The sequence below is a fragment of the Orbicella franksi genome, chromosome 1 (genome assembly GCF_964199315.1).
Source record: "Orbicella franksi chromosome 1, jaOrbFran1.1, whole genome shotgun sequence".
NCBI classification, from domain to species: Eukaryota; Metazoa; Cnidaria; class Anthozoa; order Scleractinia; family Merulinidae; genus Orbicella; species Orbicella franksi.
This window is the reverse complement of record NC_138145.1, coordinates 2,491,188-2,508,510: the sequence shown is the minus strand read 5'-3', so window position 1 is coordinate 2,508,510 and position 17,323 is coordinate 2,491,188. Positions and strand designations below refer to the sequence as shown.

At 37.6% G+C, this 17,323-nt stretch overlaps 1 protein-coding gene across 3 annotated transcripts; it reads right to left on the bottom strand.

Annotated features, from left to right (window-relative positions):
* Positions 1-2,804: 2,804 nt before the first annotated feature.
* Positions 2,805-17,181, bottom strand: LOC145485026 (mechanosensory protein 2-like). Of its 3 annotated transcripts, XM_081463682.1 has the most exons (9): positions 12,394-16,976; positions 9,866-9,886; positions 9,539-9,642; positions 8,934-9,006; positions 7,697-7,779; positions 6,335-6,538; positions 6,151-6,206; positions 5,840-5,918; positions 2,805-5,707 (listed from the first exon to the last, which is right to left on the bottom strand). In XM_081463682.1, exons 1-9 carry the CDS (start codon positions 12,434-12,436, stop codon positions 5,510-5,512), a joined length of 861 nt encoding a protein of 286 aa, XP_081319808.1. In that variant the 5' UTR covers positions 12,437-16,976; the 3' UTR covers positions 2,805-5,509. The 3 variants fall into 3 exon arrangements, with proteins under 3 accessions (XP_081319808.1, XP_081319802.1, XP_081319814.1); XM_081463676.1 differs by lacking the exons at positions 9,866-9,886; positions 12,394-16,976 and adding an exon at positions 16,990-17,181; XM_081463688.1 differs by lacking the exon at positions 9,866-9,886.
* Between the last annotated feature and the right edge of the window lie 142 nt (positions 17,182-17,323).

Genomic DNA, 17,323 nt, shown 5'->3' with positions numbered 1-17,323 from the left:
GAAGAGAAAATCAATAACAAAAGATCTGAAACCCCACCTACGTTCCACCAAAAAGGCCAAACGGGAGCTGAGAGGCCAGTAAAGAGTAACCAGTTCTATTGACAAAAACATGTGGCGGATGACATTTTCAACTAACGAAACAGGTGGCATCAGCCAACAGGTTTCTCCTACCCAACTAAATGCTAGAGAATCTTCGAATAGAAACTGGGAAAAACTTGAATTTTTTTTTTTTTTTTTTAAACTGGAAAAGTAACCAATTGAACAGGGACCCCGATAGGAGGTTACTTCATGAAAATAGCTATCTTTAACTGACCAGTCATCAATCGACGATCTTGCATAAGTAATCAGCTTTCTCATTAAATGAACGAGGTATCAACTCAGCCTCGATTTTGATATTACTTTCTTTGGCGGTATCAAATATATCACCCGCGAATTGAAGCGAACACAGTTTCATACTACCAGAATCGACGATCAAAGGTACAGTTTGGTTGTCAGTAAACCACTTAACAGAGCACCCTGAAAGAAGATGTGCAAATTTTTCAAAGCAAAACAAACACAGTGGAGTTCTCTCCACGTGGTACTCGATCTGGTATCTACATAGAATCTCAGTTTTTGTGCGAAAACAGGCAATGTTACCAATGGCAATGAAAGCAGCCAATCCAATAGCGCTAACATCCGAGCATACAATACAAGATAGTCTGCGAGCAACGTCTGCAAAACACTGGAATTGAGATACGAAAACATTCTTCCAGAACTCCAACTGTATGGAAACTGACAACGGGTTAACAACAGCAGGAGCACACGCGCACTCGACCACTGAACCTATGGCTAGAAGATCAGAAATAGCCTGCTCGACAAATCACTATACTGGACTGGATGGCTGAGTGATTATTAGAAAACTGAGCTGAGGGTGGAATGTAAATAAAGAGAATCTAATACCCATCAAAAATAGTATCGCGAATAAAGCAAGAAGCACCTATATGATTTAAAAAATCTACATTAACCATAAGGTTGCCTTTAACTTAAATATAATGCGTTCTGTCCTGATAATCAGTCTTTTATTCATTCATTCAGTCATCAGGGCTAGTACAATTGTTAACCCTCGGACTAACACCCCCATCGTGGCACAAGGGGGATGAAACCCTCTCCTTGGGTTTTCGTTCTATTTAGGTACAGGAAGCCCTGAGCTTGCTCTATAAAATAATGACATATTTTTTGGTTTTGACGTCGCATGACGTCATTTGACCCACCATCTTGGATAATACTATTTTCTTAAAAAGTCAAAAAATAATCTAGAATGCTTATGAAGCCAGAATGCTTATGAAATGTACAATTTAGTGAAATTCAGCAAAATGATGAACAAAGCTGGAAAAAAAAATACAGAAGTATGTCGAAAAAGTTGATTTTTGTCCAAACCTATACGAAGTTTGCGGTTGCCATGACAAAGTTAAAAGTAATGGACACAATTGACATAACCAAAATTTACGCGAACGATGAATGAACAGCTAAGGAAATTTTTCAGCCCCTTAGAGTAAATTGTCTTTACAACACTTCCGAAAAACCTTGAATCACATGGTTCAACAAAATTATCAATAAGTTCAACCGGGTCTCCCAATCATTTGATTAAATTGAAAAAATTATATACTCATCTTATCCCATTCTCTTCAATGCAGCTTGGTATTTGCCATAAGTATGTATTTTTACTGCTTGGAGGGGCTGCAGCGGCTCCTCTAAAACGGCTTGGGCAGGAAGATGGATTTGCTCAGTGGCTTCTTTGGCCGCATCTGAAACACTTGTCTGCTAGTTGAGGCTGACGTCCACGAAAGGACTGCATGCGAAAAAAACAAAAAGGCTGATTAGAAGAAAAATAATTGCCAGTGGACAGGCCATGAGTGGATGGAGCTTCACTGGATGTAGAGCGGGTAGCTGTAGAGTTGGCCAGCTAGACGCATTTTTCCGCTTTTTCTCCCGGATCTTAGCTAGCGTTCGCATTTCGGCTGATCAGAGCTTTTTCTCTTCCTCTGAATCTTCGGCGAGTTCGTCGATTCGTACTTGCACTGCTGCCCAAACAGCGGGGTTCTTGTCCGCGGAACGAAATAACTTGACTGCTGAAAGGTTTCCTTTTGAGATGGTCTTGCTGGTCCCGTCTGTTGCATCCAGCAGAGAGTTGCTGAACTCGTGTTGTACTTGAGTTAAAAGAACTCGAAGCCTTGGATACCGTTTTTAGCCTCTACAGTTGAGACTGAGTGGCAGCTTGTTTCTCGTCGAGACCGCGTTTAAATGCAGCGAACTTCTGATCAAACTTAACGTCCAAAAGACGAGGAAACAATGTTCGTGAAGCAGTCTCATGAAAAAGATCTCCCTCAGTGAAGGATTGCGCGATCGAAGCGGGAACGCTCGCTCGTTCAGTATCCGGCGACATAACAGCAAAGTTGAAAGAGATGCCTTCGAGTGGCTCTTGCATAACTTACAAATTCTTAAATAGCCTACTAGCCCCTTAGGGATTCACGCCTAAAATACTTCTACAGTTAACACGAACCATACATAGTGAACATACTCCAGTGTAATTAGCGAAACGTTACAAAATATATAAGCTTGCCCCGTCAACAAGAAAAGCAAGCAAGCTGATTTTCACTTGGGGCGAACGGCTATAATAAGATTAACACTATCTAAAATTATTTACGATATTATATATTACCAATTACTAGCACTAACTCTAAGACAATAATTACTTAAACTAATTTCTGATGCTAATGCGGCTGAGATATTAAAAAGTGTTCGCATTAATGTGGCAACGGTTTTTGAGTTACAGGGTGAAGCGAAAAGCGACTTAGAGTTTGCTCCACTATAACAAACTCTTTTCTTTAGAAATTCAGATTTGGGTTGCGGCAACTGCAGCGAAGTAAAGGAACCCCTGAGATTATAATGCGTAGTATTTTTCTTGCTAGAGAAGAAATCTCCACGATAACTAGGAACCAAACGATTGAGAACTTTATACAAAAGACTTACCGTAGATTTATTTCCACTTTTTCATGCTGGCATCCCTTGAATACCCATGGCCAGACCACTTGAACCTGATACGCCGGTAATGCCACCGAAGGGCACCAAAAAGGTGAGATTGGGTAATTTACCGTGACCTCATTTGTTCAAGTGACTATTCAGTGGCGGATATGATCCAGACCTTGAGCTAAGCGGGGGGCCGGTTTTGTTCTGCTTCTCTTCCTTCTGTGACTTTTCCTTATTTTTATCCAATATAAGGGGGCTCCTCCCCTAGATCAGTCACTGCTATTACCCTAATTCGGTCAAGTGATTGTCCCCGGGGAAAAACAATATTTCTGCTGGAATTGACGGATGCTTAACTCATGGATTTTGGTCTCACTAGGGGTGTTCAGGACGAAACGCCACCATTTTCAGCCGTCAAGGAATCTCTTGGGCTTGCAGGAGTTTCATGACAACGCTTTTAGGTGATCCATTTACAGCGAAATGTCGACGAGCATCCCCGACCTTTACACTTGAGAGTTCTCCCCGTAAGCCAATAGTGGAAATAAAACTTTGCGACGGTTAGACTAACTATAGTCCGACAACTAGTTATATTTTTATTTCAGGATAAATTCCAAATTCTTTTGTAACGTATTAGTATCCCGGTAGAAGATGGTGGGACTGGCCACATAGGGCTGCGGGACAGACATGCAATTTACATTAGCAGTGATTACTGCTGCAACATCATGCTTCTTAGCTGTTCCAAACTTGGTCTGTAGTTTTATTTGTTTTATTTAGTACAGTAGGTATGATCATTCTCAGCACAAGTCTTTGCACACTGGCAGCTGGCCTTTATTTACATTTACCTTTGATTACGTCACTTTTTATTTCGCTCAAGTGTTATATACTGGCCCTGAAAGAAGTCCATAAATCCAGAGTTGGTCATATATATTTTGATACATCAGAAAAGAATTGACCTTGACTTTCAACACGAGGCCAGCTCTATCCTATGATTTTAAATTAATCATCTGAAACACTTATCTTTCGCTAATAAGCAGAAAGCAAAACAAAATGGCTGTAATTTATCCTGTCAGTTAAAATCCAATTTCTATTCAATCATTTCCCTCACAAATATATTCCTCAACGTTTCATACCATCTGTGACTAATCTTTATTCAAAAGTGGGTTTACCCCTATTTTCTTAAAAATCAAAAATTCAGGACACCAATGTACTGATCACCAGTTTACCTGTGCAATAGATTTTATCAGATATGACAGTTAAAGTAAAATTTAAGTAAAATATGTTCACCGCACATCTACTGATCTGTTTTCTGTTGCCACCTAATGTTATATAAAGAAGGTTTGTGGTGATTTTTATATAGACCTCGCAGTTCTACAAGTCTGAAGTTAGTTAATATATTTTTAAGCAATAAACGAAACGAAGTAAAAACACAGCCATATTGTACAAACGTTCTCCTGATTATAACCTCTCAATTTACAAAACTATTTTAAGGAACTCCTAACTCTTAGGCCAAGTTCAGACGCTGTACTTCACATGAGCCGAATCGAATGCAAATGAGAAAAATCCTTTGTTCTCCCTCATTAGCATTCGATTCGGCTCATGTGAAGTACGGCGTCTGAACTTGGCCTTATAAATTTTTCTTTTCTTTGCACAGTAAAAACAGAAAATGCTTATCTCACATAGTACATTCTAGTTTGCAAAAACAATTGCAGATGGAAACTTTTAATACTCATTCTGGTCCATTCTCCTAACTCCTCTGTACATGCAGCTTTTAATTGTTTGCAGACAGGTGAACAATATTGCTGATTTGGCACAAGTTCCATGAAACACCAAAGCAAACACCCAAAATTGTTATAGTAAATAATATCTGTTTTCCTTACTTTTTCATGATCTGCAACAAGAGCAAACGCTTCAAGATCCACACTATAAGATGTATCGGTATCAAGATTTTTCCAGTTAATTTCATGTTGATTATAAATCAATAGGAAAAAAAAAAATGAGGATCCATAATCATGGTATAAACCAAGAAAGTAAGGTTGACAGGATATCTTTTGCAATATCATTATCTCTTCCTCTGGAGAAAGAAACACATTTAAGGTCGTGTTCACGATCAGGCCTCTCTGTAAAAGAAGGCACACAGAACTTAACAATCACAGAATGCACACTATGTGAGAACTGAATTAAATTACCATGCAAATGTCCCTTGAGACTACTGGGTGTGGTAAAGAACTTACAGTAAACAACTAACCACGCTGGTTGTTATATCCTGTATCTTTGAAAAGAAAGCTAATCTTTGAAAATTCACACTTTGACATCTACCCTGACTAGGTAAGACTAATCATATTTAGCTACTTAAAGTGTGCATCACCTAGAATTCTTTGTCGTAACATTTTTGGTTTAAACTGAACACTTTAATTTAAGTGTTATTATAACTAAAAATAAGTGTTCAAAGAACACTAACTTCAGTCAAAGGTGACTCAGTGGCTATGTCTTTCTTCTGTTCATCTAGTCATTTGTTCTCACTTGGAAGAAGTCTGGACAAAAAGTTGACAGGAAGTGGGAAAATGATAGTGGAATTCTTCTCAGCAGAGATGGTTGTCAGGGTCTGAAGGTATCGCAGCTGGAGAGCAGAAGGAGACTCAGAAATGATCTCAGCAGCTTCCTTCAGTGCACGAGAGGCATTCATCTCACCCTCAGCAGCAATGACCTAAAATGACAGTAAAGTTTTGACATTGAGCTGAAATTCAGCTGAAGATAAAAATTAAATACTATGTTTTTAATGAGAGGATTGTTTACCAACCACTCAACAACACTGTAGAGAAAAACCTATTAGTTATACCTTAGCACGAGCTTCACGAGAGGCTTCAGCTTCAGCTGCCATGGCTCTCTGGAGCTGTTGAGGAAGACGCACATCCTTCCTGTACATATCAAGCAAACAATGCACAATTGAAAAAATAGAAAATCCTGGGAATTGGAAACAGAAACTTGCAGTAATTTGCCTGTGACCAGGACAGGACCAGCCAAGACACTTTGCGTAACAACTTGACTGGAAATAGTAAAACAAGCTGGTGCACAAGCTTGTTTTAGGTAAACCAAATTAATGACAAAATAATGTCAGTAGAACCTAAAAATGAAACATGATGTACATACACTTCGACACGCTCCACTTTGACACCCCAGGGATCAGTGGCCTCATCCAGAGAGGTCTGTTTGAAATTGAACACAAATAAAGTATGTTAGGCCTTTCTACCAATACCAAAGAATACTATCACTCAAAGATGAAATACATGTAATGTATTGTTCTTTTAACTAATTAAATAGCAGTAGTATTTACCTGCATAGTATCACTGATGCTTTCTCTTTCACCCAAGATCTCACTCAAGTTCTTGGTTCCCAGCACATTTCGCAATGTGGTCTGGGCCAGCAGACGTGTGGAACGATTGGCATTCTCTACATTAGTGATTGACATAGTGGCATTGTATATTCTGAAATACACCACAGCATCTACTGCAACTGTCACGCTGTCCTTTGTCAACACCTGAGAAAAATTAGGACCAGGCTCTTACTCACTTATTTCACTCTCCAGTTCGGGTCACATGTAAGTGACTGCCAAAAGGTTGGAAAGCTATAACACTATTTGGTAGCCACTCAGCTGTGTTCTATTGGAAATCTGTGAATCTGAGTGGTTCTCTTGTTATGTTCTATTTGTGATAGACAACGATGGCACACACACTGCTCTTGAAACTGAACATTATTCTTAATTTGGGGCTTAAAAACAAACAAAAATAATTGTAAGGTTTGCTCTGTAGTCCTTTAAAGTGTTGACCAAAACAGTACGTAGAGTACTCTTCTTTGTTTTCTATGAGTGATAGTCAACTTCGGTTCACCTTGTTGACTATTACTACAAAGAAAACTTGAGCTCATAGTCTAATTTATCAGGCCTATCATTTAATTTCCTCTCTAAATTTGAGAAGAAGAAGAAAGATCAACTGCAGTTTTCATTTGTATTTAACTTTCCTAATTACAACTTGGGATTACATAAACTACCAAGTATACTCCCTTTGGTATATGCAGCTTTTGCTTGTATCTCATGTGGTCAAATAATGGCGGACCTTCAGTTTTCTCTTATTAAAACAATTTAGTTTAATAGTTTTACTTTTGTTTCATAGTAGGTTAAATGCAACATGCCAATCTGTAATCTCTCCAGTAGTCATAGTCAGGGCTGTAGCTAGTAACAGGCAAACTGAGGCACTTGCCTCAGTCATTTTTTTCTGTTTGTTTATAGTCATCATTAACATCTTACATGTAAATACATACAATGGGCGATAAACGTGTTGAGACACTTGGCAGTAAAATTCAATTTTCGAGCATCTTGGAAACATTTCCCCCCTTCCCCCTCCGAACAATGTTGATTTTTCTATTTCTTAGACTACACAACCACAGTGCCAACACAACATTGAATTGGGGGGCTGGAGATATCAGAGAATTAACACTAGATGTAAATAAAATAGAGTAAGTGCTTAAATCTCAAAAAGCGTCATTTTCTAAGTGTCTCAACTACTTTTGTCGCCCACTGTACGAGGAGAATTTAACCATGGACATTGCCTTAGTCATAATATTTTCACGACCATTGCCTCGGTCATTATTTTGTCCTGAATCTTTTTCTGGCTATACATAACAAGCTTGTAAATTGTACCTCTTGTGGTGGTACATCAAATGATACCACTCTCAAATCTACTTTCTGATAGGAGTCAATACAGGGCAAAATGAAAAACATCCCTAAAGAAAAACAACACTTGAAGTTAGCCATTTTTAATTGGTTATCAAATATAAATTAAATCAGAATGTACTACAGTGGGACCTGTATATAACGGCCACCATCGGGAGTTGAGGAACTGACAGCTTAATACAGATGGCTGCTTAATACAGGATCACTAAAAATACTCACTCAGACTGGTCTAATGTCAATTTAAATGGCGTATCATACAAAAACACTTTATGCAAGTTAACAATAGGACAATCAATACTTTTTCAGGGGATCAGTACTTTAAACAAGGTTCAGTGCCAAAATATGTAACATTACGTAAAAGTACTGTGCAATAAATTGTTCTCTACTCCCCCACCGTATACAGTACTATATTTCTATGACTTTCAGTTCACAACAAAATATCTCATTCCATCATTTCATAGTTGTTATGTTCAATTTCATAGTTGCTACGTTCAGGGTAGCCGCTTAACACAGGTAAAAAAATAACAAAAACAAGCAAACATAGGACTGCTACAGGGTGGTCACGGCCACTTAATAGAGCTGGCTTCTAATACAGCATTTGTATGAGCAAAAAATCGGGACTTTAAAAACTGGCCGTGTAATAGAAGGTGGCCACTTAATACAGGACCGTTATATACAGGTTCGACTGTGTGTAGATTTTTGTTCTAAAAACAAACTATAAGCCTTATCAAACGTTGATAGATAGAGCAATCTTTACCATAAGGTGCCGAAGACGTACACATTCAAGGTTCATCAAGTGCTGTAAAGGTCACAAAATGATCTATCTGTTGCTTGTGGGGACATATACTCTTAAACAAAAAGCGGCAAGGCCCATTTTACCATTAGAAGAACTTCTTTTCCAACATCAAGGAAGTGGATTTCTTGAAAGGGCTTTTTGAGAAAAAATAATTTAAGGTTGGGACACATGTAAACCAGGTGACAAGTCGCTGTGACATGATGCTGAACTAAAAAAGTGCTTGCATAGGGAAAAAAAAGACCAGACCAGATGCTGTTAGTTACATCTGGTAGAATCATTGCATGCTATTTCTTATACACCTAGAATTACAGTCTGTAAAATTTTCTTCTACAAATTTCTAACAAAATAGGGATAACTTGAGAGTAGATAATCAGGTTGATTGTATTTAGCACCATGCTGATATTTTACCTGGTCCTTTTGCTCCCCCAGGTAACAACCGGCCAAGACGGAAGATCACTGCTCTCTCATACTCCTGAACAATCTGTTATTTTTTAAAATCACATTTAGAGGAAACAATCTAAGGTACAGCACTTCCACGCCAAATAAAGTATGAACTGCTAAGATATTTATACCTACTCCTGGTTTTATATCCCTGCCAGGCCATAAAAAATAATAAAAAGTAAATATATTTATAAAACTCCTAAAATTTATTCGTAAATAAGAAAAATCTATTCTCTAGAGACACTTATTTATAAATTATTCGAATTTGTACAATTTTATCTAATGAATGATGTGAACTGCAGAAATGCAAATGGAATGAAGATGTGACCATTGCAGTAGTAATCACAATTGTTTTATTTTTTAGTGATTGCATATAACTCCCCCCCCCCCCTTCCGCCTAAAAAAATTCAGGGCTTCAACATAGCATACACCCATAGCCTCTACGTTAGCATAGCACAAAGGTAATGCGTCTGAATCCTGTTAAAGTCCCAAAATCTATTTTAGGGCTTAATATACAATTGCATTTAAAATTACAAATATCATTTCACATGTTTTGCACAACCTTTCCTTACCTTTATGCAGAAACACAGAGATAAAGGCAGTGTACAGAGAAAAACCAAAAATGAGAAAAATGTCAGCACATAGTCACACACACCACGGCTCTCAAAGGTACCAGCTGTCAAAAAAAAAAAAAAATACTTACAGTAAGCAACTGCAAATTGCTACAAGGCTAAACTAAATCTATTTTCAGGGCTAGTGTTTTAATAATTATTTACTAATCTTTCCTGTCTACATAAACTTTTCCTGTTTCTAATTAACTACAGTTGTACATCAGAAAAGGTTACCATTGCATGGTCAGACATGTATAATAAATTACAAGTCATGCAAGCAAGTATTACCATTCTCATCACTCCCTCCACCTGAAACAGACAACACATAATGATGTCAAACAGTGTCCCCAAATCCTATTTGCTTGCCCACTGAATGTTCCTGGGGAGGGGGGTTACTCCCTCATATGGGCTATGTGAGTATGTGTGGCCCCAAAGGGTATGGTTTTTCAGCCATTTTGGTCATAAATAGGGTATCGATTTTAGCTGATTTTGGCCATTTTGGTCATAAATAGGGTATGGATTTTGCACTCTAGCCTAGATATGGGTATGTTTTTAACAAGAAGCCACTTTTTCATCATTATTGAAAAGAAAATTAAAAAAAGACCTTTACAAATTATGTTTACGGTAATTTAACATTGGTCTGAACTAGGGAACTAATTATAACGTAGGTCTGAAAAAGGAATTTGATTTAAGGGTCAGGTCATAAATAGGGTTTCCAATTTTTGGTCAGGTCATAAATAGGCTAGGGAATATCGCAAATTTTGGTCATAAATAGGGTAAGGGTTTTGGGAAGCAGGCCACACACCCCCACTCAATTTTTCTGGGAGTAACCCCCCCGGGTGAATGTTTCACTTCCATGCAAATGCAAATTCAAAAGTTTCAGAACCATCATTGTGCAACCGTGGCTGGGCAATAATTATATTGGCAGTGAGAGATTTATAAACAATTATTGGATGAGGTTTTTGTGATATCCAGAATAATCAAGGTCGAGGTAGGGGTTATCAACCGAAGCCGAAGGCTGAGGCTGAAAACCCTTACCGAGACCTTGATTATTCTGGATATCACAAAAACCGAATCTAATGATTGTTTTATTATACAGCGAATGCTTCTTCACTGACGGCAAGCAACACAAAGCACGCAAACTTGACATGATTACCCGTGACCTTGAATGCCCTTGATATGTGATTATTATATAATCTGCAGAAATGATGTCACAGACGCTGATTTCGAAAATTCACTGTACATTTTCGGCCAATCAGAAAAGAGATAGTGAGTTCAATGTATAATAATAGTATTAATCAAAACTATAACAAAATTCTCGAATGTGATTGGCTATCAGCAGCCTAATTTGAGCATTAATTGAACAGTATATACGTGTCATGCTTGTAATTGGACAGTACACGTCATTTTGCGTGCACTGTTACGGTGCACTTTGTTGAGTAAACTGCTGTGTTTTTCAGCATTTATAACGACGTTTAATCGTTCAGCGCTCAATCGATGGTTTGTTCGTTTCTCGAATTTTGTCATAGTTTTGATTAATTGGTAACAGGACATCGTGTTGTCCAATTTAGTCTGTAATCATACTCGTGATTAACAAATCAGGCTCTCGCTTCGCGGTCGTCCAAGTTTGTTCATCACTTGTATGATTACAGACCGAATTGGACTCCACTCAGTCCTATTACCATTATTAATCACTCATTGCTGGTGAAAACACATCTGCATCCTGGCTAACTTTACTTGTGCTGCACTGATGCAAGAAGGTGGTTAATAGATTTCATTTTTAAATGCTTTCTTAACACCTGCCATAGTAGTTTACATAATTTTTTTGGGCCACTGGTGGCCACTTTTCATAAGGCATAACCCCATTCCAAGATTTTCCTTGCGATCTGTAATTGTATTATTATAAAACCAAGCAGAAGTCTTTCATCATTCACTTTATTTGTTACTATCTTCAGACACCACATTGCCATCAGTACGCGACTTAAAGGACTAAATTAAAATTAATTCCTTCGGCGACTAAGAAATAAGCTAATATTCGCAGAAAAACAGAGAGTTTAAAGATTTCGACCGACTTACCTAAACACTGAAGCGAAAAAATGTCGAATGAATGTTACGGCTTGTCGAAAACCTTAAAGCATTAAGAGCTGTACCTAGCTAATAATGTACTTAAGCAATACACAATTATTATTTGCATTTGAACACCCACAGTTACATCTTTATAAAAATTACGATGTCTCCAAGGTTTCCACCGAATCACTTTTTTTTGACAATAGCGTTCATAAACAATTCAAAAGGGTGAGAAGCGTGAATGCGCAAGGAGGCTAAAAAGAAAATAAATAAATCATATGCGCCATGCAACTTCCGACGATTTCATGTAATTTACATACAGCATTCAAAACAGAAAAATATGTCGCGAAAAAATGTTAAATTTGTGTGCTTTTTAGCATTTTATTTGTTCGAACCTTAACATGAAAAAAATATTGAACGTTGCACAAAAAGTCGACAAAGAGAAGGATAGCGATCAGACGGACGGCCGGCCGGGTGGTGTCTGTTTTCAAAACAAAAACGCTCATGATATTAAACACGCTTCACTGCCTAACTGTCAGGTCAGCGAATACTTTGACGACAGAATTCGCAGAATATAAAAAATAAAGTATAGTTAACGTTAATGTTGAAAATTTCCCAATTCCCTCGACCAAGAAAATTCTCTTGCACGAGCTTCAGTTGCCGAAGCTTTTATTATTTTTGTCCCCGTGTCTACTTCACTAAATGAAGTAAAAGGCAAGACTTTAAATACAGTTGATGTGATTACTTACTTGGTTCAGAAAATGTAGCGTTTTCCTTCTGATTTAACTCCATGAAGGATAAGCGACTTTAGCGGTAGCTTTCTCCGGAAAAACAAATGTCACGTGACTCCAAACTACACCTGCTTACAGCCTCCTTCTTTTTGCAAGTAATTACTCTAATTTATCAGTTATTTATAAGCATTTGTCGGAACACTCGCAATACATCAAATACATAACAGAAGCTTTTAAAACACCAAACACTCGGCGGCAATAAACGTGCCATGATTATCACACCGTGTGTACATTTAATAACATTGGATTCTTGCAAAATCACCCATTAACATGAGTGCAATATCAAATATACAATATAAAGACAAAAATAAATATGGAAAGCTCAAATAAAGTGGAATAAAATTACAACAAATAAATGTGGTCAGAGCTGGTGGGCTTAAATTTTGTGGAGGAGTGTATCGATAATAATTATTAATCAGATGGAAGACTGTTTCTGAGTCAATGATAGTTCGTAGCCTGAAACTATTTGTTATTTGCTGCGATTCAACGAATAGCAAGAAATGTACCTTTTCATGGTTCATAGGATCATTTCATGGCCATAGGATCATCTGAATAGAGATCATGTATCGGTGGGATTTTACTGAGGAGAGTCATTCTAGACTGGTGTTGCTGCCTAACTGCGCTTTTGACTATATTTTGTTTACTTGTTCTGTATGTAACAAGTTAAGGGGGAATCCACCAGAAGTTCGAGTAACTAGTGGACAAAAACTTGGTACCAACATCATTTACATTGTATTGCAAACTTCTCTGCGACTGTTTTAAATATCGTCTGAAAAAAAAATCATTTCTAGCAACACCAAACGTCGAAAATGAATGTTGAACTTCATATGAAACACTTGAAAGTACCGGTGAAATGAAACTGATGATGAAATTTGGCATATGTTTGCACAAGTTCACTGAAATTTGAAATTAATTTTCCCTAATTCCCATGGGAAATTGTTTTTGGAGTTATTTCAGGCAATTATTTATGTATTTAGCTTTCAGAAAATGTAAAAATAACTGTAAAATACTTAAAATTATTCTGGTACCAGATTTTTGTCCACTAAAACCTGAAATTGCTCGATTTTCTATCGGATTTTGTCTTAATTTAGTGTAGTGGCCTTTCTCCCTCAAGGTCTTTAGTGCCTGACTCTGCATTTGGGAGGGATCAGGTTTCCTCTATTTAAAGGGTATTTCCAGACGGAAAGCAGGCATGTCAGTTCATAGCTTATTGTGGCTCAATATGTAGCAATCCGTTCGATGCTAACATTAATAAAGTGGGTCTCATGCTTTAATTGTGTGCAGCAGCTAATCGTGTGCAGCAGCCAGTACTCTATTTACCAGTGAAAAGTTGTTTTCTCTTGATTGCTGCAGGGAATAGGGGAAACTAATACTTACAGTATCTAAAAAATAGCATTCATACATTTCTAAGGTTTGTAAAAACAGCATACTAACAGCAATTTTTTAAAAAGGAAACAACATTTCCATTTTACAAAACATGTTTCGATATTCCTATGTCATCTTCAGTTCCAAATGTTTGATGGTTGTACATTTGAATTTTCACTGTATTCATGATTACGTTATAGAATTACGTCATAAAATTTACGTTAACAATTTGAATACTGGAATACTCTGGGAACAAAGGCTGCGCATGGGCCAACAGTGGTTGAAACAAAATCAAAAATTTAAATAAAATAAACAAAACATGAAAAAGAATTAAAAAGAAAGACATTTCTTTTATTTTTCCATTCACTGACTGAGATCGACTTCTTTGTCAACTGAAAACGACAAGAGAAGTGGGAATATAGGTATTAATAATAACAATAATAATAATAATAGTATATTGTTTATACTGTACATGTTACTTAAAGAGACATTGTTGTATCAACATTGTTGACTATTGCTTGCTTGGGTTAGTCTTCAGTTAAATGGTAGTTGGTTGTTGCAGTCAATTCTGCAGTCGCACGAAAACTGTTAACTATTGAAAAATCCTGATTAGCTTGCAAGCAGGCTCTAGTATGCCACAGCACAAGCAAAGATGAAGCTGTGACAGACAAGTTGGCGAGTGAACTGGCTGTCTGGCTCTGCTAGTCCCTATGGTTAATATTTTCATTGAAATTGTAATTTTTTCTTTTGCAAGAGTGAGTGCAAATAAAGATTGATTATTTATATGAAGCAAGCCGATGCCAGGCCAGGCCCTTCACCGGCTCTCTTTGCTCACTGACTTGTCTCTAATGCACCTGAGCTTTTGCTTTTGCTTTTGCCGAAACACATGAAAGCCTGTTAACCTTTGGATGATGTCTGACTTAATTAGTTCAGGACAGCCCTAATTTGGTGATCTGTGAACTGAGTGCAAACATTGCTGACATAGAAGCTGGCCATGTCTCGTTGTTCTAGATTCATACCTTCATGTCATTAACCATTGTCAAAAATGAAGAAATATAGTCAAACTCTTATAGACTGTTACAAAGGAAATACATGACAATTTCCCACAATGCAATTTTTTATTTTCACCCCAGCTGGTTTTTTTCATTTCACATTATTACATTCATCTCACCTGAGCTAGACTGCATTCTGATTGGCTTTGTATTTGTAAACTAAGGCTTAACTGGCCAAGTTCATATGAACCATTAATGCAAGGTAATCAAAAAATAGTGAGGAGACTGGTGCAGGCCAAATAATAGGAATCACCACTCAATTGATACTTGATCAACACTCCATTGACACCTCACAGCTTGACACAGTTGGTCAAGAGTCAACTAATTTTTGATCGCTGCATAGGAATCCATTGATACTCGACCAAATATCAACCATATGTTGATTGAGTGTCAAACGGGTGTCATATGAGATGTTCATTGAGTGTTGATTGAGTGTTGAGGGAGTATCGGTCAGGATGATGATTTTGTGTCAATCGAGATGCCAATAGGCCTCGGCGGATTGTGCTAGCGTAATTTTTGACATAATTGGGGCAAAAATCATAATTTCTCAAACGAGCACTGCCACAGCATAATTAGCAACTTTTAGCACTTTTTGGAGCATAAATTCATAAAATTTAGTAAATATGCTGTACTTTCTGCATAAATAAATTACATTTAGGTAGTATGTTCTTGCTACGCTAATTGACTTTGACGTATTGACTTTGTTCTGACATGCTTAGTTACTAGGCCTCTTTTGGCGAATTCTGACAAATTTAGCGATCAGCAGGAGAGTGCTCTTGCAGACTATCTCCAGACCAGCGTAATGTTGCAGTACAATAAGCGCTGATGTTGACTTGTGTATACTATTCTTATCCATGTTTATTCAAGCAATTATTGGTGCTGAAAGAACTCAGAACTGTCAAGACAAGTTGATTTACTTTGTGGCTTGATACTTTCAATGTTATAGTTTGCTATAGTTTGAGTTAGTTTAAATCAAGAGAGTACTATATTCTTTTGGTTCAGTCAGTATATACAAGTGTGATTGTTAAGTCGTTGAAGGCATTTTCAAACAGTTCAGAGATGCAATCAACTAATTTGGACAGCTGAAGGCCGAGACAAACTGCCATAAACCACAAACAAATTTACAACAACAGTTTATTTGAAAAACATCATAATTTGGTGTCGTTATTGCGCGCCTATATGTACAGAATATACGTCATTTTGTGAGCGTAATTTCGGAAATCAGGAGCATAATTTAGGAATTCTGGCATAATTTTGGCATGATTTAGCAAAATTTTGAGCACTGCTAGTAGCACAATATGCCACTTTTAGGAGCACAATCCACCAAGGCCTATCCTAGATGCCAATCAAGGGTCAAGCGGGGGTATTGATCAACACTAGAGCATGGATGCCTTCAGTATACATGATCCACTTGCCGAGTAACATAACTTATAATTCTACTATAAACCTGTAAAAAACCCAAGATATTGCTTGAGATCTTTAGAGAGGGACTGGGACCTTGATAACTCATTACATGGAGAACAGATGGGAAGTACAGTATATTCCAACCTTTGGCAGCTTTTGAAGTGTCTCTGTTAGGAGGGTTCAGATAATTTGCTTCGAGTGACCTGTGGATTTACGCTATCAAAACTATTAGATTAAAAGCTCTTGATTTGTATGCCTGATAGAAAACTTGAGATCACAATCTAGTTGTTAGAAATGCACTGAACTAACTCCCCAAAATATTTAAGTTTGTCTCGAAAACTCTTGAAATGGCCTCCCAAACAAAATTGCGCTGTTCTATAAATCAGACGTCTTAGGAAAAGCACTTCAGCTCTAATTAAACCTAGGACCAAAGAACAAATGGCAGCCAATAATGAAAACGAAAGCCTGATCGATCGCATGTTTATACTTTCCAGGAAGCAACTGAGCTTAATTTCAAAGTTAAATATTACCTTATTAGCTCAAAATTTTACATACAATCTAACGTTATTCTATTTACTATAACTACATGTAGTTCTGATTTTCCTAATTATTCTATCTACCTGTAAAACGAAAAGTATTATCCTAAAGAAGGAAGGTGAAATTTACTCGATCGCGGCTGGGTGCGATCAAACATCGATTAGTGTCGGAGGCCGACATGTTTTGTTGAACTCACCAGGTTCAATGAGCCGTTTGTCCTCCCCTTCAGCCTTCTGTTTATAACTTTGAGCTACTGGATTCACATGCATACTGGTTGACGTAGAATGATGAGCCATAAAAACTCAAAGATTATCAAGAACCATGTTATTTCATTCTCCGTACAAAGAGAAACTGCACCATCGACTCCCGTGACAAGCTCCCGCAGCTATTTCTGAATTATGCGCAAGGTCTGGGCGAAAGGGCGGGTCTACGACTGATTACGGGATTACCCGTTCTAAACTCTTTGTCCCGTGAGATTCTCCCGCGAGCGGTTGCCAGGAAGATTTGTGACGTCACCAGTAAGCAAAAGG